Below are 15,976 nucleotides of genomic sequence, written 5' to 3'. Positions count from 1 at the left end.
TCAACCCTCGGGTAATTGGTAGGTCCTCTCAGTCTTCAGCCTGCCTCCTGGAGAAGCCTCTGAAGTGTCTTCTTCCCCTTGTCAGTGGCATGGCCTGAAGCACAGCTAGCATGGCATGTCCTGCCAACTTCTGTGCTTCCCCTTGAAGAACAACCCGGACACAGCGTCCACTCTGACATGATGGCATCCTGTGTTCCTGGCTTTTTTTCTGACCTGTCTGGAGAGCCACTATGTGCTTGGCCATTCTAATTTAATCCAGGCAGGGTCTCTCCCACTTTACAGATCAGGAGACTGAGGCCTGGGCAAGGGACTGGCCCCGTGTGAACCTGTCCTTGCCTGGCTATGGACCTGTCATTTGTCTGGGCCTTAGATGATGATAAACTCAGGGTCTGAGGCAGTGGCATGACTCTGATGGGACATCACCGAGCTTCTGCCTCACACTCAACCTGCTGCCACTCAGCCACTGGCAATAAACAATGAGACCCAAGGTGCATATTAACTTTCCAGACTAGCTTTAGGGCTTGCTTTTCTGAAGGCTATAAACATACCCTGGGTGGGGCCCACACCCTGCTGGGCACAGGCCCTTGGAGTCTCCTGCTTCTGGGCACGGGGATCCAGAGACCGTGGTGCCCAGACCCACTGCTGGCTCCTGACACTGGGGACAGGGAAGTGGACAGTCACTGAGCGCTTGACCAGGCATAGGCACTGAGGCATTGTCCTGCTGACACCCTGCTGTAAGCCCCAGCATTTCCAGAGCTGGTAGGCCCGGGTTTCAAGGTGGACTGGAGAGAGTGGCAGAACTGTCCTGAATTGTGGAACTGAGAGCTTATTTTTGATATGAAACAGGCCGGATAGTTTAAATTCTGAGCTAAGGTGATCAGCAGGTAACAGAAATCCTATGAGCTCAGTGACTCAGAACCATGTACGTAAGAAGGAATCTGGCCCTGACCTAGGGGGCAGAAGGGGTTTCCAGAGAAGGCAGTGTATTAGCTGAGTCCTGAGCTGGTATTAGATAAAACACAAAAATAACAAAGGGGTGTGTGTGTGTGTGTGTGTGTGTGTGTGAACGTCTAGACCTGAGCTGGTATTAGATAAAAAACAGAAATAACAATGGTGTGTGTGTGTGTGTGTGTGTGTGTGTGTGTGTGTGTGTGTGTGGTGTGTGTGGTGTGTGTAAATTCTCCTAGACCAGTGGTTCTCAATTTGTGGCTCCTTTGGGGCTTGAATGACCCTTTCACGAGTGTGGGTGGGTGGTGAGGTGGGGTGTTGGTTGCAATTAGATATTCTACATATTAGATACTTATGTTATGATTCATAACAGTAGTAAAATTACAAATACAAAGTAGCGACGAAATAATTTGTGGCTGGGGATCTCCACAACCTGAGAAACTGTTATTAAAGGGTTGCAGCCTTAGGAAGGTTGAGAACCACTGTTCTGGACAGAGACAAACTCACATGCAAAGGCCAGAGGTGAGTGGGGTCAGGGGTCAGCTGGAGCTGGAGACAGGAATGGGGATCCTGCTTTTTCCCAACTTCCTGGGCATCCGGAAGTCATGGGCGCCACACCTACCAGCCCACAGGTGTTAATAGACCCCACGACTTTAGGAAGGAGGATTTGGGTGGGGTTGTTGAATTAATATTTTCTGTGTTGCTCCCCTGATTTTTTGTTTTGTTTTGTTTTCCTCCCGTCCACTCTAAGTCACTGTAAAATACTCCTGCAGTTTCAAACAGTGAGTGTGTATGGGGTGGGGGGGATGAGCAGGTGTTTTGTTTTGGTTTTTTCTTTATGGTTGAAGTGGTTCTGACTGAATATATGTGACATGGTTCAAAAGTAAAACCAGTCAGGCAGAGGGAGAGTGTGTCAGTCTGTTTTCCATTGCTAGAACAAAACACCTGAGACTGGGCAACTTAAAAAGTTTGGTTTGGCCTGCAGTTTTGGAGACTGAAAAGCCAAGCGACACGGCTCTAGGCTGTTACACCGTGGTGGATGACATCTTGGCGGGTGAGAGCGAACCATTGCCTGGTGAGCCAGGAAGCAGGGAGCAGGGAGCAGGGAGGGGCCAGGTTTAACCTTCTGTAACAACCTCTTGAGAGAACCAACCCAGGCCCCTGAGAACCTTAATCCCTTTCAAGGGAGGCCTGGGAATAGGAAGGAAGTCATTAGCTTGGGAACCAGGTGACCTGGATTATTGAAGTTTGAATCCTGGTCTATTCACTGAAGGCTAGTGTGTTCTGTCCCCTCACTGTTCCCGGCTGGTCCCTTTAGATAGACAGAAGAAATAGCAGTTGACTGGGGCATTGCTTCGAGAAGGTTCTGGGCCCTGAGAAGTGAGTTCATGGGCAAAGAACATTCCCTGACTGAAGAGCTCTTCTTTAAGTCAGTGACCTTGACTCAGTGACCTTGACTCTGTGCACACCTCAGTCTCTACCCCTCCCCCACCCCCCACCCTGGCTCTGCAACCCTAAACATTTTCTGAGCAGTGTGCTAGAGCACAGGGGCAGGGGTTTGAGGAGCCTGAAGCAGTGCTATCACTGAGGCTAAGGAGTTGCACGGCCCTGGGCACAATGTTAGCCAGTGCTTTGGCCCGAGCCTCAGTGTTCTCATCTGTAAAGTGGGGTGATGATGTCTGGCTCAGTGGTGCGAGGAGAACATGAGTTGGTCAAAGACTCAATGCATGTTAAGGATTGTGTGGACAAAGCAAGTCTCTCCCGCCTCGTAGGAGCACAGTGTCTGGCCACAGGGGTAGCCGGTGGACATTTTGGATATAGCAGCAGCGTACGCAGGAGAAGGCAAGGAGACAGTGGGAGGATCCTAGCCCTGGAAGAGGCTGGAAGTGGTGCCCCAGAAGCCTCACAGTGGCCTGCAACTTGGGACCCAGATTTCTTGCCAGAGAACACCCTAGAGTCCTTCTCCTTTGTGGACTGGGGCAGCGTGCACTCAGGCGTGGGCTCTGGTCAGAGGTGTTGGCAGCGGCATCGTTGGTCAGCATTGCTGTTTGGCGCTGTTTGCCCAGCACGTCGCTCAGGACTGTGGGACAGTGAGCATCCTGTAGCAATCCTACATGGGGAAGCAAGACAGACAGGGACACTGGACAACAGGACAGTGGCTTGTAAAACAGTCAGGTGACCCATGATCCTCTGGGGCCCACTTTGCCTGCAGATCCACCAGCTGGCCCAAAGGACACTCTCTCTTTGTTTGTTTGTGTTTTTTTTTTTTTCTTTCTTTCTTCTTCTTCTTTGAGACAAAGTCCTTTATGTAGCCCTGGCTGACCTGGAGCTTTCTCTGTAGACCAGGCTGTCCTTAAACTCACAGAGATCCTCTTGCCAACCTAAGTTGGCCTCTGCCTTGAGAGCTCTGGAAGTGAAGGTGAGTGCCACTATGTCCAGCCATGATGACACCGTTAATGCCTTGTGCCCGACACCAGCAGGCACCTCCTCCTTGCCTTTCACACGGCCATGGTGGCCCTGGTTGGGAGTGACCTCAAAGGACCAGGCAGAGCCCACTAATGCTTGGGGTGCGTCGTGGGTGTGGCAGGCCCATGCAGATGTTTGTCCGCAGAACGTTGGGTGGCATTAGCACCTGACTTCTGTCCCCCTGCTGCCCATCCTGTGTGCTTCTGGTCCCCCACCCAGGTGAGTGACACTTCGCTCACTGTCATGGCCATCACCAGTGGTTATAAGGCTGGGAGCTTGGGGGCCACATAGCCCGACGCCATCTGGCCTGTCACAGAGTTTGTGAGGTATGCTCTCCGACTGGCTGTCGTGAGAGGGTCCTGAGGCAGAGGTGAGGAGTGGTCTGCATGCCCACGGCACGCCTGTTCTGGGCTCCCTCCATACATGTTCTGGCATGGTTGCCAGCAGCCTGGACATCCAGCGAGGGGAGGTAGCTTGCTCACGCCCGCGTAGCTTCCTTAGGTTAGATCCATCCGGGACCTTCACGCTCTAGAGCCCCTCCTCCTCTCTCCATTATTGATTTAACCTTCGGGGCTCACGTCCCAGCTGACTCTGAGACTTGGTACTCAGCACGGAACCATGCGGTCGTCCTAGCTGTTGGTCTAGGGACCGCAGGAATTGGTTGCCGCCTGCTCTGGTGGTTGGTGAGAATCAACCTAAGTTGGCCTCCTGCTGCGGCTGAGCGCTAAGATGTTTTCCCCGTGATCACACAGCTGGATGCAGGCAGACCCAGGGCTTCCTGAACACTGCTGGCCACCTCGGGGCTCAAAGGAGAGGGGGCAGCTAGGGTTGTCATGCTCTGTCTCTGCCCCTCCCGAGACCCGGTGGCTCCTCACACAGCCGGAGCTGTCACTGGAGGCTGTTCATGGTCGCTGGCAGACAGGCGCTGGCCGCAGTCTGTAGCAGCATGTCCAGGGGCGTTGGAACTGTCCGAGGGAGAAGGAGACATAGGACTGAGCCTCCGCGTGCTCCCATTCCTTCCCTCGCTTGCAGCTAGGCAGAGGAAGTTCCGGGGACTCTTCGATGAGGGTTGGCAGCTGAGCCGGGCACTATCCAGGACAGTACCGCTCATCATGTAGGGGCATAGCCAGAGTGTGCAAAAAACACTGTGGTTGCAATTCCAGAGAGATGCCCCCCTGCACCTGGTACAGGGTCCCAGGTCGCATAGATTAGCTTTGCATTCCTTACAAATCCGAAGCTGCTTTTATTATTATTATTATTATTATTATTATTATTATTATTATTATTTATTTATTTATTTATTTATATGAGTACATTGTCACTGTCTTCAGACACACCAGAAGAGGGCATCGGATCCCATTACAGATGGTCGTGAGCCACCATGTGGTGCTGGGAATTGAGCTCAGGACCTCTGGAAGAGCAATCAGTGCTCTTAACCACTGAGCCATCTCTCTAACCCCCCTGAGGCTGCTTTGAACTTCTGATCCCCCTGCCTCCACCCTGGAGTGCTGGAATTACAGGTGTGCACCACCATGCCTGGTTTCCATGGGGTGAGAGAGAGAACCAGGTTCTAAGCAAGCATGCCGCCAACGGAGCTGTATCCCCAGACCCGGGAAGGATTCTTGATGATGCTATCACAGGCGAGTGGGCCGAGGCCCAGGGTCGAGAAGAGACTTGCCCAGATTACTCAGTGAATTCTCCACAGCCAGTACTCAAGATCTCCTGACTCCTCACTCTGTACCCCAGCTCCCCGCCCCTGTGGCTTGCAGCCTAGCCTACCCTCTGCCCAGGAGCCTTACAAGAGGGGTCAGATTGTGAATAGGCCTCTGTGTGTGTGGTGGCCCGGCAGTGTGCCGGTGCAGGACTGGAGGGTTCCTTAAAATCCAGCCCCATTACCAGCCTGCTGTCTGGGCTCTGGCCTGCTCCAGCTATTACCGCCTGTAATGGGATCGGCTGCCTGGGTTAAGTGTTCACATTAAATTAATACCTCCTCCGTGGAGACAATCAGCTGGCATTTAATTTGTGTTTCCTTCCGAGCTGCGGAGTGCAGCTGGGCAGCCCTAGTGGGCATGTCTGTGTGGCAGCGTCCCAATGTGGTAAGGTGGGGTGGTGCCCGGAAGGCCAAGGCAGGTACAGGTGAGTGGGAACATGGGAGCGAGGTCCCTGGCTGTCGCCTTCACGGCTGTATGTGCTCATAGTCCAGGGAGGAAGAAACCAGGAGAAGAGGGAAGTGCTTCACGGGTTTGTGGCTCAGCCTTTAGCTTCCTGAGGCACGGGCTGGTGGTTGGTAGGGTGCCCCACCCACCTCTACCCTGCTTCATTTCTGTATTCTGTTGCAAACCCAGAGGGGCTGCAGTACAGAAGGGAGGTGGGGTACAGTGAAGATCAAGATGCAGTCAAGGTTACTGAGCCTGTTTGGAGGGTGCAGGGAAGCCGGTGAGGATCTGGGTCCTCCCAGAGGAACCAGCCCTGGGTTGTGTGGTCCAAGGTTGGTCTCTGCTGAAGCTCCTCACTCTGCTGGAAACCCCTTGTCCACCCATACCTGGCCCTGCCAAAGGGCATAGGGAGTCCTGCCACAGGGTAGCGGGGCAATTTCCCCTTCATGAGTGGGGTGGAACAGAGAAGGCCTAGGCAGACCATGGGGAAGGAAGCTGCTGCCCACCCCCACCCAGGGCCAGGCCCACGCTTGGCGCAGAATGAAGTTTTCCACTGAGGGCTCCAGCCCAGCCTCACCTGCGTCAGTTTCCTAGCACCTGAGTTGGCCTGGGTGTGCCTGCTGCCAGGCGGGACCATTCTTGTTGTCCCCCCTCCCCCTGCACCCCGAGGCTCCCACCCAGCACCCTTGCCTGCCAGGCCTGCTCCTGGAGCCAGACTGAGCTGAAATGCCGGATGTGATGCTCTGCCAAGTCCCGGGGCCTGGGGCTGGGAGTCTTGACCCCTCCTCGTCCTCTTCTTGCAGAGTGGTTCCCACAGCTCCCCTCAGAAATGGGGACATGTTTTCCACTTCGTTGGTAGGGAACCAACACTCACAAAGGGAGATGAACTTGCCCAGGATCTCACAGCTGGGGGATGTGGGAACAGGCGTTGGAATGTTACCAAATGTGGAATCTCGGTCTATAACCCAGAAGAAGCCAAGTTCATCCACCCATCCTTGAGAAGCTAATTAAAACAGCCAAATTAATACTGTGAAGAAGGAAGATGGATTCAGTGTGGCCACATTGGGAAGAGGGATAAAGAGACCTATTGAACCCCCTCAAGTCACTCTTGGGGACTCGAAGTGGGGTGAAGTGTTTAAATAGTCATTGGTTTGAGCATCTATCCAGCCTTGGACAGAGAGTGATCCCCGCCGCCCCCCACTCCAACCTATCACTGTCTGACTTCACTCTCATTGGTTAAAACTGTGTGGAATCCTTTTGCCAGGAGACAAGGTTCCCTTCTGGCTGTGGCCTTTCTCCTTGCGCCATTATGAGATTTCTGGGGTAAATTCCATTTCTTGAGGTCCATTGTTTCCGTGGTCTGATAGTCAAATCGAGGAAGCCTAAGCGTCTCCTTTTTAGAATGTCTTCATTTCTACCAGTGTCGCTTCCGTCGGTACAGTGTGGTGGGGCCTCCAGGACGGACTCCCCCTTGGCCCTGGGTTGTCTACCGTGCTTTAACTATTGCAAGGGCTGCACCCACTTTCTTCTCGGGCCTCTGAGCCTTTCTCTGACTGCACAGGATATGAGAGACCCGTGAGTCAGCCCCTCTTTCAGCCGCCTCAGATTGGGTTTCCGTTTCTCCGTAGCTAGGCTTCGTGGGCTTCTTCCTGCCTCTGTGTGTCATTTTGAGCTCATGCAGGAGGCAGAGCCACTGGCCTGGTTCAGGCAGCTAGGACTGGGCTGGCTTTCAAGCTGCCCCCTCCCCCCAGTGGTCAGCCGAGATTTCTCATCTGTCACGTGGTCCCAGCACAGGCTCCTCAGGAATGCTGAGAGGCCACATCTGGCTGCCACCTCCCCCTCCAGCTGCCAGTCGCCCACATGTGTCTCTTCCGCTGAGGTGGTGGAGGGGCCTGGCTCTCGAGGCTGGCGGGGGCTCCTTTGTGCAGTCATTTCCTCTCACTGCATTGATTGTCTAACGTCTCTGCCTCTCCTCCTGGCCTTGAAGGGCTGTAAGTAGTGGGAGGGGAAGGCTTCTCTTCTCCTGCCGGCTTCCTGTCCTGGATGTGCTTTTGCCCCTCCCCCAAGAGGGACGCCTGAGCCTAGTAGAGAGAGCTGGGAATGTGGTTGTGATTCCCCAGACTGGGAAATTAGATAAGACGTTGGGGCAAAGCTTAGGCCGAAGGAAGGGGCCTGAGTGTGAATCATTCCATTCACCCATCCCCCCATTCATCCCCTCTCTCATTCATCCACTCTCCCATTCACCCATCCCCCATTCATCCACTCCCCCCATTCATCCCCTCTCCCATTCATTCACACCCCCACCCCCATTCACCTTCCTATCCACCCATCCATCCACCCATCCAACCCATCCCCTTCCATCCAGTAAGGGTGAGCAAGATGGCTCAGCAGGGAAAGGTGGTCGCCACCAAGCCTGAGTTCAATCCCAGCACCCCACATGGTGAAAGGAGAGACCCATTCCCATTCTGTTCATTGAATAGCTCACTCCTACCAAGAAGGGATAGGGAGGGATAGGGAGGTCGGCCTCCATCATGGACTCAGCTCTCCCTTTGTAGAGGTCTCTCTCTCTCTCTTTTTTTTTTTCTAATCCCTCCTTGCTTCGTTTACCCAGGGCCCAGGCTGCTCAGAGCAAGGTGAGGCTGCCCTCAGACCCTGGCATGGTGAAGAGGGTAGAGGCTACCTCACTTAGAGGCCCATCGCTGTCCCGGGCTTCATGGAGACCCTTAGGTGTGAGCTCTGAGCCACCTGGGAAGACACAGCCTAGTCCCTCAGGCTGCCTTAAATCTGTGGCGTTCTGAGAGAGAGAAAAACCATTGTGGAGCGTGAAGCAGGTGCAGTAGAGCAAAGACCACCCCTCAGGTCGGCCTGGGAGAAGGGAGAAGGTTCCAGAAGGCGGAGGAGGAGGAGGAAGAGGAGGAGGGAACAGGCTAACCCTTGCTAGGAGACTAAGCAAAACTTCCTCATCTTCAACATGGGAGCAGTCCTTGTGGGATTAAACACACCTGACAGGAATACACCCTCCTCTCTAGTTCTTGCACCTGTCACACCACACTTAGGAGAAGTTGGATGGACGGACGGAGTGTCGGGACAATGTAGAACCAACCACACTTCTGCTCCACAGATGGTCTCTTGAAGGAGACCACAGCCACCTGGCTTAGCTCAGAGCCACACCCTGGGAACAAAGGTTTTCAGGAAAGTGTGGCCCCAAAACTTTCAAGTGAGTGTCCCCTCCTGGTGGCGGGTGGTCCTGTGCCTCCCTGCTGCTCTGTTCCTCGAGTTTGCAGGCCCCCTCCCCAGCTAAGCCTCCCTCTGTGGGCAGCCCCAGACAAGGTCTGGAGGGTTTCTGGGGAACTGGTGGGGAAACCTCAGCCAGCCACTCTGTTGACAAGCTTTCTGTGGAGCAGGGTCCTGGAGAGGATATTCCACCTGCCTGTCCCCTGATAACCCAGGCAGCCAGTGTCTGAAGGGCAGAGATTTTCTGCACCGTCAACGCGGCAGCCAACTGTGCCAGGTTTTCCTGCTGCCACCCCTGGGAGGGACATCTCTTCGCGGCATCGGGCTCAACCTGTGCGGCCAGCTGCTGCCCACATTCAGGGTCCGTCTTTTGTCTCCCGAGGGGCAGAGAACCAGCTGCCCACCTACTTCAGCTTCGGAAATAAAAGGCCCACGAAATCATTCATGCAAACTCATCCTTGGGGTGCAGCCTAGGGACCATGATGGAAGTGGGTGCAGGGTCTAGGGTGAGAGGGAGGGAGCGGGGAGGTCGAAACCCTGGATTGTGTGGATCTACAAAGTGTCTGTGGGCTGGCACCACCTGGGAGCTGTCTGCCTCGTGCAGACCTGCTGAGTTGGGTTTTATGTAGGGGCAAGATGGCCAGGTGCGGCCAGGCTGAGGGAGGTTTGAGTCCCAGCCCCCTATTATCAGCTGTGTGACTTTAGGAAAGTTACATCATCTCTCTGAACCCCAGCTCCGTCATTGGCAAAGTAGTTCTGGATAAAAACCTGAAAGGCTTAATAATTCATGTGAAAGCCAGCATGTGTCTGAGGGAATGCGTCTTGTATGTGAGCCCCAGACAGAGACACATGCCTAGGTGGATGGTAGGCTTGACCTCTGACTAGTTGGATAACCGGAGGAAAGGGGTGTCTGGAGTGTGTACTGTTCTCTCTTCCTCAAGTTTTGCTTGGTTGCTTCTGTGGTTGGCATGAAAGGGCCTGGCTCCAGAAGCTGGGGTGCAGCCAGTACCACACACTTACTCTCCTTTGCGGCTGCCCCTCCCTCCTCCACCAGAGCAGTGTGGCCAGGAGTGATGATTCAGCCTGGACGTGTGTCCTGGGCCTTCTCCCCTGAGGAAGCCCCAAATGTCCTAGGCTGCTACTAGGGGCGAGTGTAACCTGGCACCTCTTCCCTGCACAATGCTCCTACCCTCCTGGATGAAAGATGGCCCAGGGTTCAGCCTCAACCCTGACATACTGTGTAACCTTGAGCAAACGTAGCCTCTCAGTTTGCCTCTCTGTTTGGGGCTGGAGGAGGGTCATCTAGGGAGACGGCTCCATTCACGTGAAGCCCTGAGGTTCCCTCTGTGTCCTTTGTAGTTCCAGACTGGAGCTCAGGGCAGACATGGGCCCCGCTATGCCGTCAGTTAAGACAGAAGTGGACACATGTCCTCTGGGAGCCTGGCAGGGAAGCTTGTGTGGGGAGAGGAGGAATTTTCCTCCTTGTGTGCAAACAGTATCCATTTTCTCTTGTTTCCAAAAGCTGATGATGTAACCAGCCCTTCATCCAGTCCTCCCCTCTGGCCTATTTTTAGCCTGGCCCACAGCATCTTAGACTTCAGACTTCCTTGCTCAGCGACCATGTAGGGAGGGTAACATAGACTGAGGAAAGACAGAAGCCTGTCTGTTTGTCCCAAGGTGGAGGAGGGCAGGCTTAGGCTGCCAGCTCCTCTGGGCAGGGAGCAGACCTTAGCGAGGTGCTCAACCTCGGAGGCTGTATCCTGGCTCCCCCTGTCTGGGCCACGCATTGGTAAGGGTCAGCCATGCTTTGTTTAACTGGAGGAGGCATGAGGAAAATGGTGGTATGCATCTCCACACTGCTAGAGGCCCGAGTTGCCTATGTAAACCTCTCTAGGGAGAAGCTGGGGCCTTGTCTTTGTTAGTATCCCAGATTGACCCAGCTTCCTGGAGCAACCCCTCCCAATTGCACGGCTAATGTTGGGTGCTCAGATCCTGTGTGCTTAGTTCCTGTCTTTTCTTCTTTAGCTTCAACCGATGTCAGGGGTAACGTTCTCTACTTAGGGTCTGGTGTACGAGAAACACTGCAGTAGTGTTTCTTGCCTACGGGTTAGGTGTGTGTGCCTTTGTGCGGGATATTTAACTGCTGAGCTCAGGCCCCATGTCTGTAAAAACTGTAATACCTGCACAGGCCTGTAGGGTGTGCTACAGAACACACAGCCGTCGTTATACAGTGTTTAGCATGGAGAGCTTGCTTCTTGGGGTGCAGAGGAGAGTCCTAAAGCCCAGCTTTGGTATTCTTCTACCTTGCAGTAACAGCTGAACCAGTAGTTGCATGGAGGAGGCATGTGTCCCCTACAGTACCGTGCTTGTGCCTCAAAGGTAGCCCTGTGATTAGCGACGGTCCACTGTCACATCACTCCTCCAATCTCTAGGCTGGGAGCTCCTTGAGGACAGACAAGGTTTTCCGAGGCATCTTTCTGCCCTGTGGGAATGATGGGGGGCTGACTGGCAGCAGGAGGCTCTCTGACCATTTGTTCTTCTTGGCTGTTGCAGGTGGGAGGAAGAGCTGGCCAAATGTATGAACCTTCAGACCATGGTGGACACGCTGCAGGAGGTAAGGTTTCGGCGGGTTCCCAGCCAGAGCTAAGCTCACAGGCTAGCTGTGGGACCCTGATGGGGGCACTGGAGAGATGGCTCAGTGGTTAAGAGCACCGGCTGCTCTTCCAGAGGTCCTGAGTTCAAATCCCAGCAACCACATGGTGGCTCACAACCATCTGTAATGGGAACCGATTGGTGTGTCTGAAGACAGCTACAGTGTACTCACATACATTAAATAAATAAATCTTAAAAAAAAAAAAAAAAAAAAGAACCCTGATGGGAAAAGCTGGGCAGAGAGGCCCAGCTTAGCCTCTGCCCTGATCATAGGCACTGCAGGGCAGACGAGCTAGGGGCTTGGCGAGGCTGGGTCTTACCAGGTGCCCAGGGCCACCTGCTTCCCTCTTCGGCTTCTCAACTCCGCACATGCTGCTTGCGATAGGTGGTCCTCAGGTCCCTCTACCTTCCAACTGCAACTTCCTCAAGTTAGGACTGATGACTTGGTGAGAGCGGGGGACACAGGGATCCCCCAACCCAAGATCAAAGGGCTCCCCTGTTGTTGCTCACTCTGGCCTCTCTGCATTCAGGGCTGCCCAACTCCTGCTCTTACATGGGGAACCGGAGCAGCACAATTTATTCTCAACCTGTTTTCCTTTCTTCTCTTTTCTGACACATTGTCAAAACCAGCGACACCAAGACAAGGCAAAGCAGACACCATTTTTTTTTTTCAACTGGGTGTGGCAACTCCACCTGTAATTACTTGAGAGGTGGAGGCAGGAGGATGAGGGGTTCAAGGCCAGACCGGGATGCATAGTGAGCTCCAGGCAGCTTGGGTTTATGAGACCCTAATGCAATAAAACAAAACCGTTTTTGAAGTTGGGCTGGAGCTGTGTCTTGGTGGCTAAGCACTTTTCCTATCTTGTGCGCAGCTCCAAGTTTAATCTCTAGCTCTGAGAAAAATTAAAAATTAGAATTAATTATAATTTAAAAAAATTAAAATTACTAGCTAGGCTGCGGTGGCACATACCTTTAGTCCTAGCTCTCGGGAGGCAGAAGCAGCTGTATGTCTGTGAGTTCGAGGCCAGCCTGGTCTACAGAGCAAGTTCCAGGACAGCCAAGCTTACACAGAGAAATAGTGTCTCGAAAAACCAAATAAATAAGTAAATGAATGAATGAATGAATAAACAACTTTATTTTCTTACTTATTTTCCACTTTCTAAGAATGTGAGGGACACAGGTTAGTTGGTAGAATGCTTGCTTAGCACACACAAAGGAAGTCCTGGATTCCCCGAGTGAACGGGGTTTGGGGAATACCCATAACCCAGCCCTTGAGATGTACAGGAAGATATTTGAGGAGACAGGAGGATTAGCTCAAGGTTGAGCCAGGCCTAGTGGCACATGTCTTTAATCCCAGTTCCGGGAGGCAGAGGCAGGTAGATCCCTGAGTTTGAGGCCAGCCTAATCTACAGAGCAAGTTCCAGGACAGCCTCTCGAAAACCAAACAACAACAACAGCAAAAGGAGTTTAAAGTCCTGCTCAGCTACCTAAGGAGTTTGGTCCCCCTGTCCCCAATTATTAGAAAGAGGCAAATGTCCTCTTTTCTTTTATAGTAAAGTTTTTTTTTTTTAACATATTCACAGTCAGATGTTGGAAAAGTTCACGAAATCACAAAGGATCAAAATTATCTGCAGTTCTGCCTTCTGGTGTATCCGATTGATGTGTGACCTCCCAGCCTCCCCCACCCCCACTCCCTCCCGATCACACCTTACCTCCTAACTCACACCTGGGGATGCAGGTGTTAGACTGACAGACACAAAGTTTCAAGGCCAAGGCTGGCCAGACATTGGCTCCTGGTGGGTTGGGGGTTGACCTCGTATTTTTTGTTTTTTTTTTTTTTAAGTCTGGTCTTAAGCTAATTCTCCTGCCCATTTTTCTTTGCCATAAGTGACCCCCTGAAGTGTCACCGGGGCTCAGCAGCCAGAAGGGCTGAGGCACACAGTTGCTTAGCTGCCAGGTAGACATCTAGTGTCCGGCGCTCTGGGCCCAGGTGTCCATCCTCTCGTCCCTTTAAAGCCTGCCTATCTCTGTCCACCCGCAGGCAGCACAAGAAGCCGAGGCCATCCAGGAGGAGATGAACGAGAAGATCGAACGGCTCAAGGCTGAGCTGGTGGTGTTCAAAGGGCTCATGAGTGACGTAAGTGGTGTGGCGGTCACCCTAGGGGTCATGACCTCCCTTTCCCCATCATGCTTCATCACTCCGAGGCTCGAGCTCGGCTTCTACTTACAGTCGTGGCTGGCTGGTTTGTTCTGATGAGGGGTGCATCGGGGACCAGGAGCCTCCCCGCCTTCCCGACATTGCTTCCCTGTGTCTGAATAGAGTCGCTTTAACCCGCTGCTTAACCCATTGCCGCCCTCGGGGCCTGACATCTGTATGTGTTGCTCGACTCTCCCCAACTCACCACGTGGTGGCGACCTTGGTGTCTGCAGAACGTAGGTGACCGAATGGTCTTGGCTGTGCCAACCCAAGAGACTTCGGGCTCAGGGAACCTGTCCTCCTGTTCGGTGTCCTTGTTAAGTTGGGAAGGGCTCGTATGTTTGTTTTCTTGGCCATCCGGGGGTGCCTCTGAGCGATCAACCATGGGTGGAAATGTAAGTTGGCAGCATAGGCTTCCTTGGCTCTGGGGCCTGAGTTTCTTGCCATCTTCAGGAAGTGGGTGGTTTGCCAGGAGAGCCCACCGAAAGGAGAAGGAGCCTGAATTTGGTGACTCGGCCTGGCTTAGCACCTGGCTTCCTGGGATATGCAGTTGAGTGCGGTTGGAAGAAGCTATGAGGTCTAGGTGGAGGCCACCTGGCTTCCCTACACTTGGGTGCAGGGGGAACCCTTGCTCTTTCTGTGTGACCCCTGCTGTCTGTCTGTCACCTGTGGCAGGATGAGAGAGAGAGAAAGAGAGACAGAGAGAGAGAGAGAGAGAGAGAGAGAGAGAGAGAGAGAGAGAGCGCGCGCGAGAGAGAGAGAGAGAGAGAGAGCGAGAGAGAGAGCGAGAGCTGCCAAGGCAGGTACTCTAAGAGGAAGAGTGGGGCATGAGGATGGGAAGACAAGGGGAATCTTTGTGTGTGTGTGTGTGTGTGTGTGTGTGTGTGTGTGTGTGTGTGTGTGTGCTCACGTGGCCACATGTGTGTGCTAGGGAACTAAACCCAAGGCCTTGGCCTACCAAGCAGCACCGCAGCCTTGGAAGGATGTTTTTCAACAGTCACAATGGCCTTGCTTGTCCTTCACTCAAACTAAACCAACATTGCTGGGCCCTGCAGCTCTAAGCGGGACCAGCACACATGGCCTCACATCTTCCCTCCTGAAGTCCCCATGTCCTGTCCCACCCTGAGTAGTGCCCACCAACCTCCCACCCTCAGGAAAGGCTCAACACCCTCCTCAACCAACTCCAGCGCCTGCCTGACCCCTAGGGTTCTCGCCAGTCCTCTGAAGGCCCCTCACGCTTGCTCTGTCCCTCGCTCATGTAACCCTGCTGTCCTACAGGGCCTGCCTGACCCCTAAGGTTCTCCCCACTCCTCTGAAGGCCCCTCACGCTTGCTCCGTCCCTCGCTCATGTAACCCTGCTGTCCTCCCTGCAGCCCATGACAGACCTGGACACAAAGATCCAAGAAAAGGCTATGAAGGTGGACATGGACATCTGCCGCCGGATCGATATCACGGCTAAGCTGTGCGATGTCGCACAGCAGCGGAACTCGGAAGACGTGTCCAAGATCTTCCAGGTGACCAGGGCTGGCCCCGCTCACCTGTCTCTACCCCAAACCTCTTAGAGCAGCCCTGAGCTCCACCACACCCTGTCAGCTCCTTTTCCCCTCCATATCTCACTCACCTGGATCCTGAGAGTCACCTGACCTCACCTAGGGAAACAGGACTTGGGCATTTGTAATTAGAGCTGAGGAGACTGAGGACAGGCTGAGAAGGCACATGGCAGATCTCCTGGCCTCCAGGACGTGTTCTCAGGTCTACCCTGTGCCCATTGCTTCTCATGCAGCCTCTTTGTCTGAGATTCCACATTGGCCCATGGTGGGGAAGCCCTGACAAGATTGGGCACCAATGGGCAGTTCTGGAGAGGGACGGGTGTGGTCCTGTTAACAGAGGGTGTGTTTCATTCTCAGAAGTCTTGGGTCATAGTTTGGCTTGTGCTTTAGCCCAGGGCAGTGCAGTGTGTTGTTGCTTTCTGTGTGTGACTCTGGACATAGTCGTGGGAGGCCCCCCAGGGCTTTCTCCATCTCCTGCTTTCTTGCTGGGGACTGATCCATCCGGGGAGCTACGCAGCCCTCATTTGCACTGGTGTTTTCTGCTTGGAGCAGAGCTTGGTGAACCCTCCATGCCTCTGCACGTGAGAGGAAGGTTCTGGAAGCATGCAGCTCTTTTGGCCTTTGTCAGGGTTTCTTGGTCCTTCGGGCTGGCTTTGAGACATCTCAGGTGATGGTGCCCTCATCTGGCCTATCCTTGTTCCAAATCATGGGGCTGCTTTTCTGGTGATGGGTGAGCCGAGCTGGCCCAGTCACTAGGCAGGACTTGGTCCCTG

General features: G+C 53.6%; 1 protein-coding gene across 2 annotated transcripts in view; it reads left to right on the top strand.

The window, feature by feature from the left end:
- Positions 1-15,976, top strand: part of Iffo2 (intermediate filament family orphan 2) — a 45,939-nt gene that overhangs the window by 17,071 nt on the left and 12,892 nt on the right. For both annotated transcript variants that reach the window (XM_032895367.1, XM_032895360.1), the window contains exons 2-4: positions 11,358-11,418; positions 13,498-13,593; positions 15,027-15,167. In XM_032895367.1, coding sequence (XP_032751258.1) covers positions 11,358-11,418; positions 13,498-13,593; positions 15,027-15,167 — 298 coding nt within the window. The remainder of the gene's footprint in view (positions 1-11,357; positions 11,419-13,497; positions 13,594-15,026; positions 15,168-15,976) is intronic.

The sequence above is a fragment of the Rattus rattus genome, chromosome 1 (assembly GCF_011064425.1).
Source record: "Rattus rattus isolate New Zealand chromosome 1, Rrattus_CSIRO_v1, whole genome shotgun sequence".
Taxonomy (NCBI): Eukaryota; Metazoa; Chordata; class Mammalia; order Rodentia; family Muridae; genus Rattus; species Rattus rattus.
This window is presented reverse-complemented; position numbering and strand designations above follow the sequence as displayed.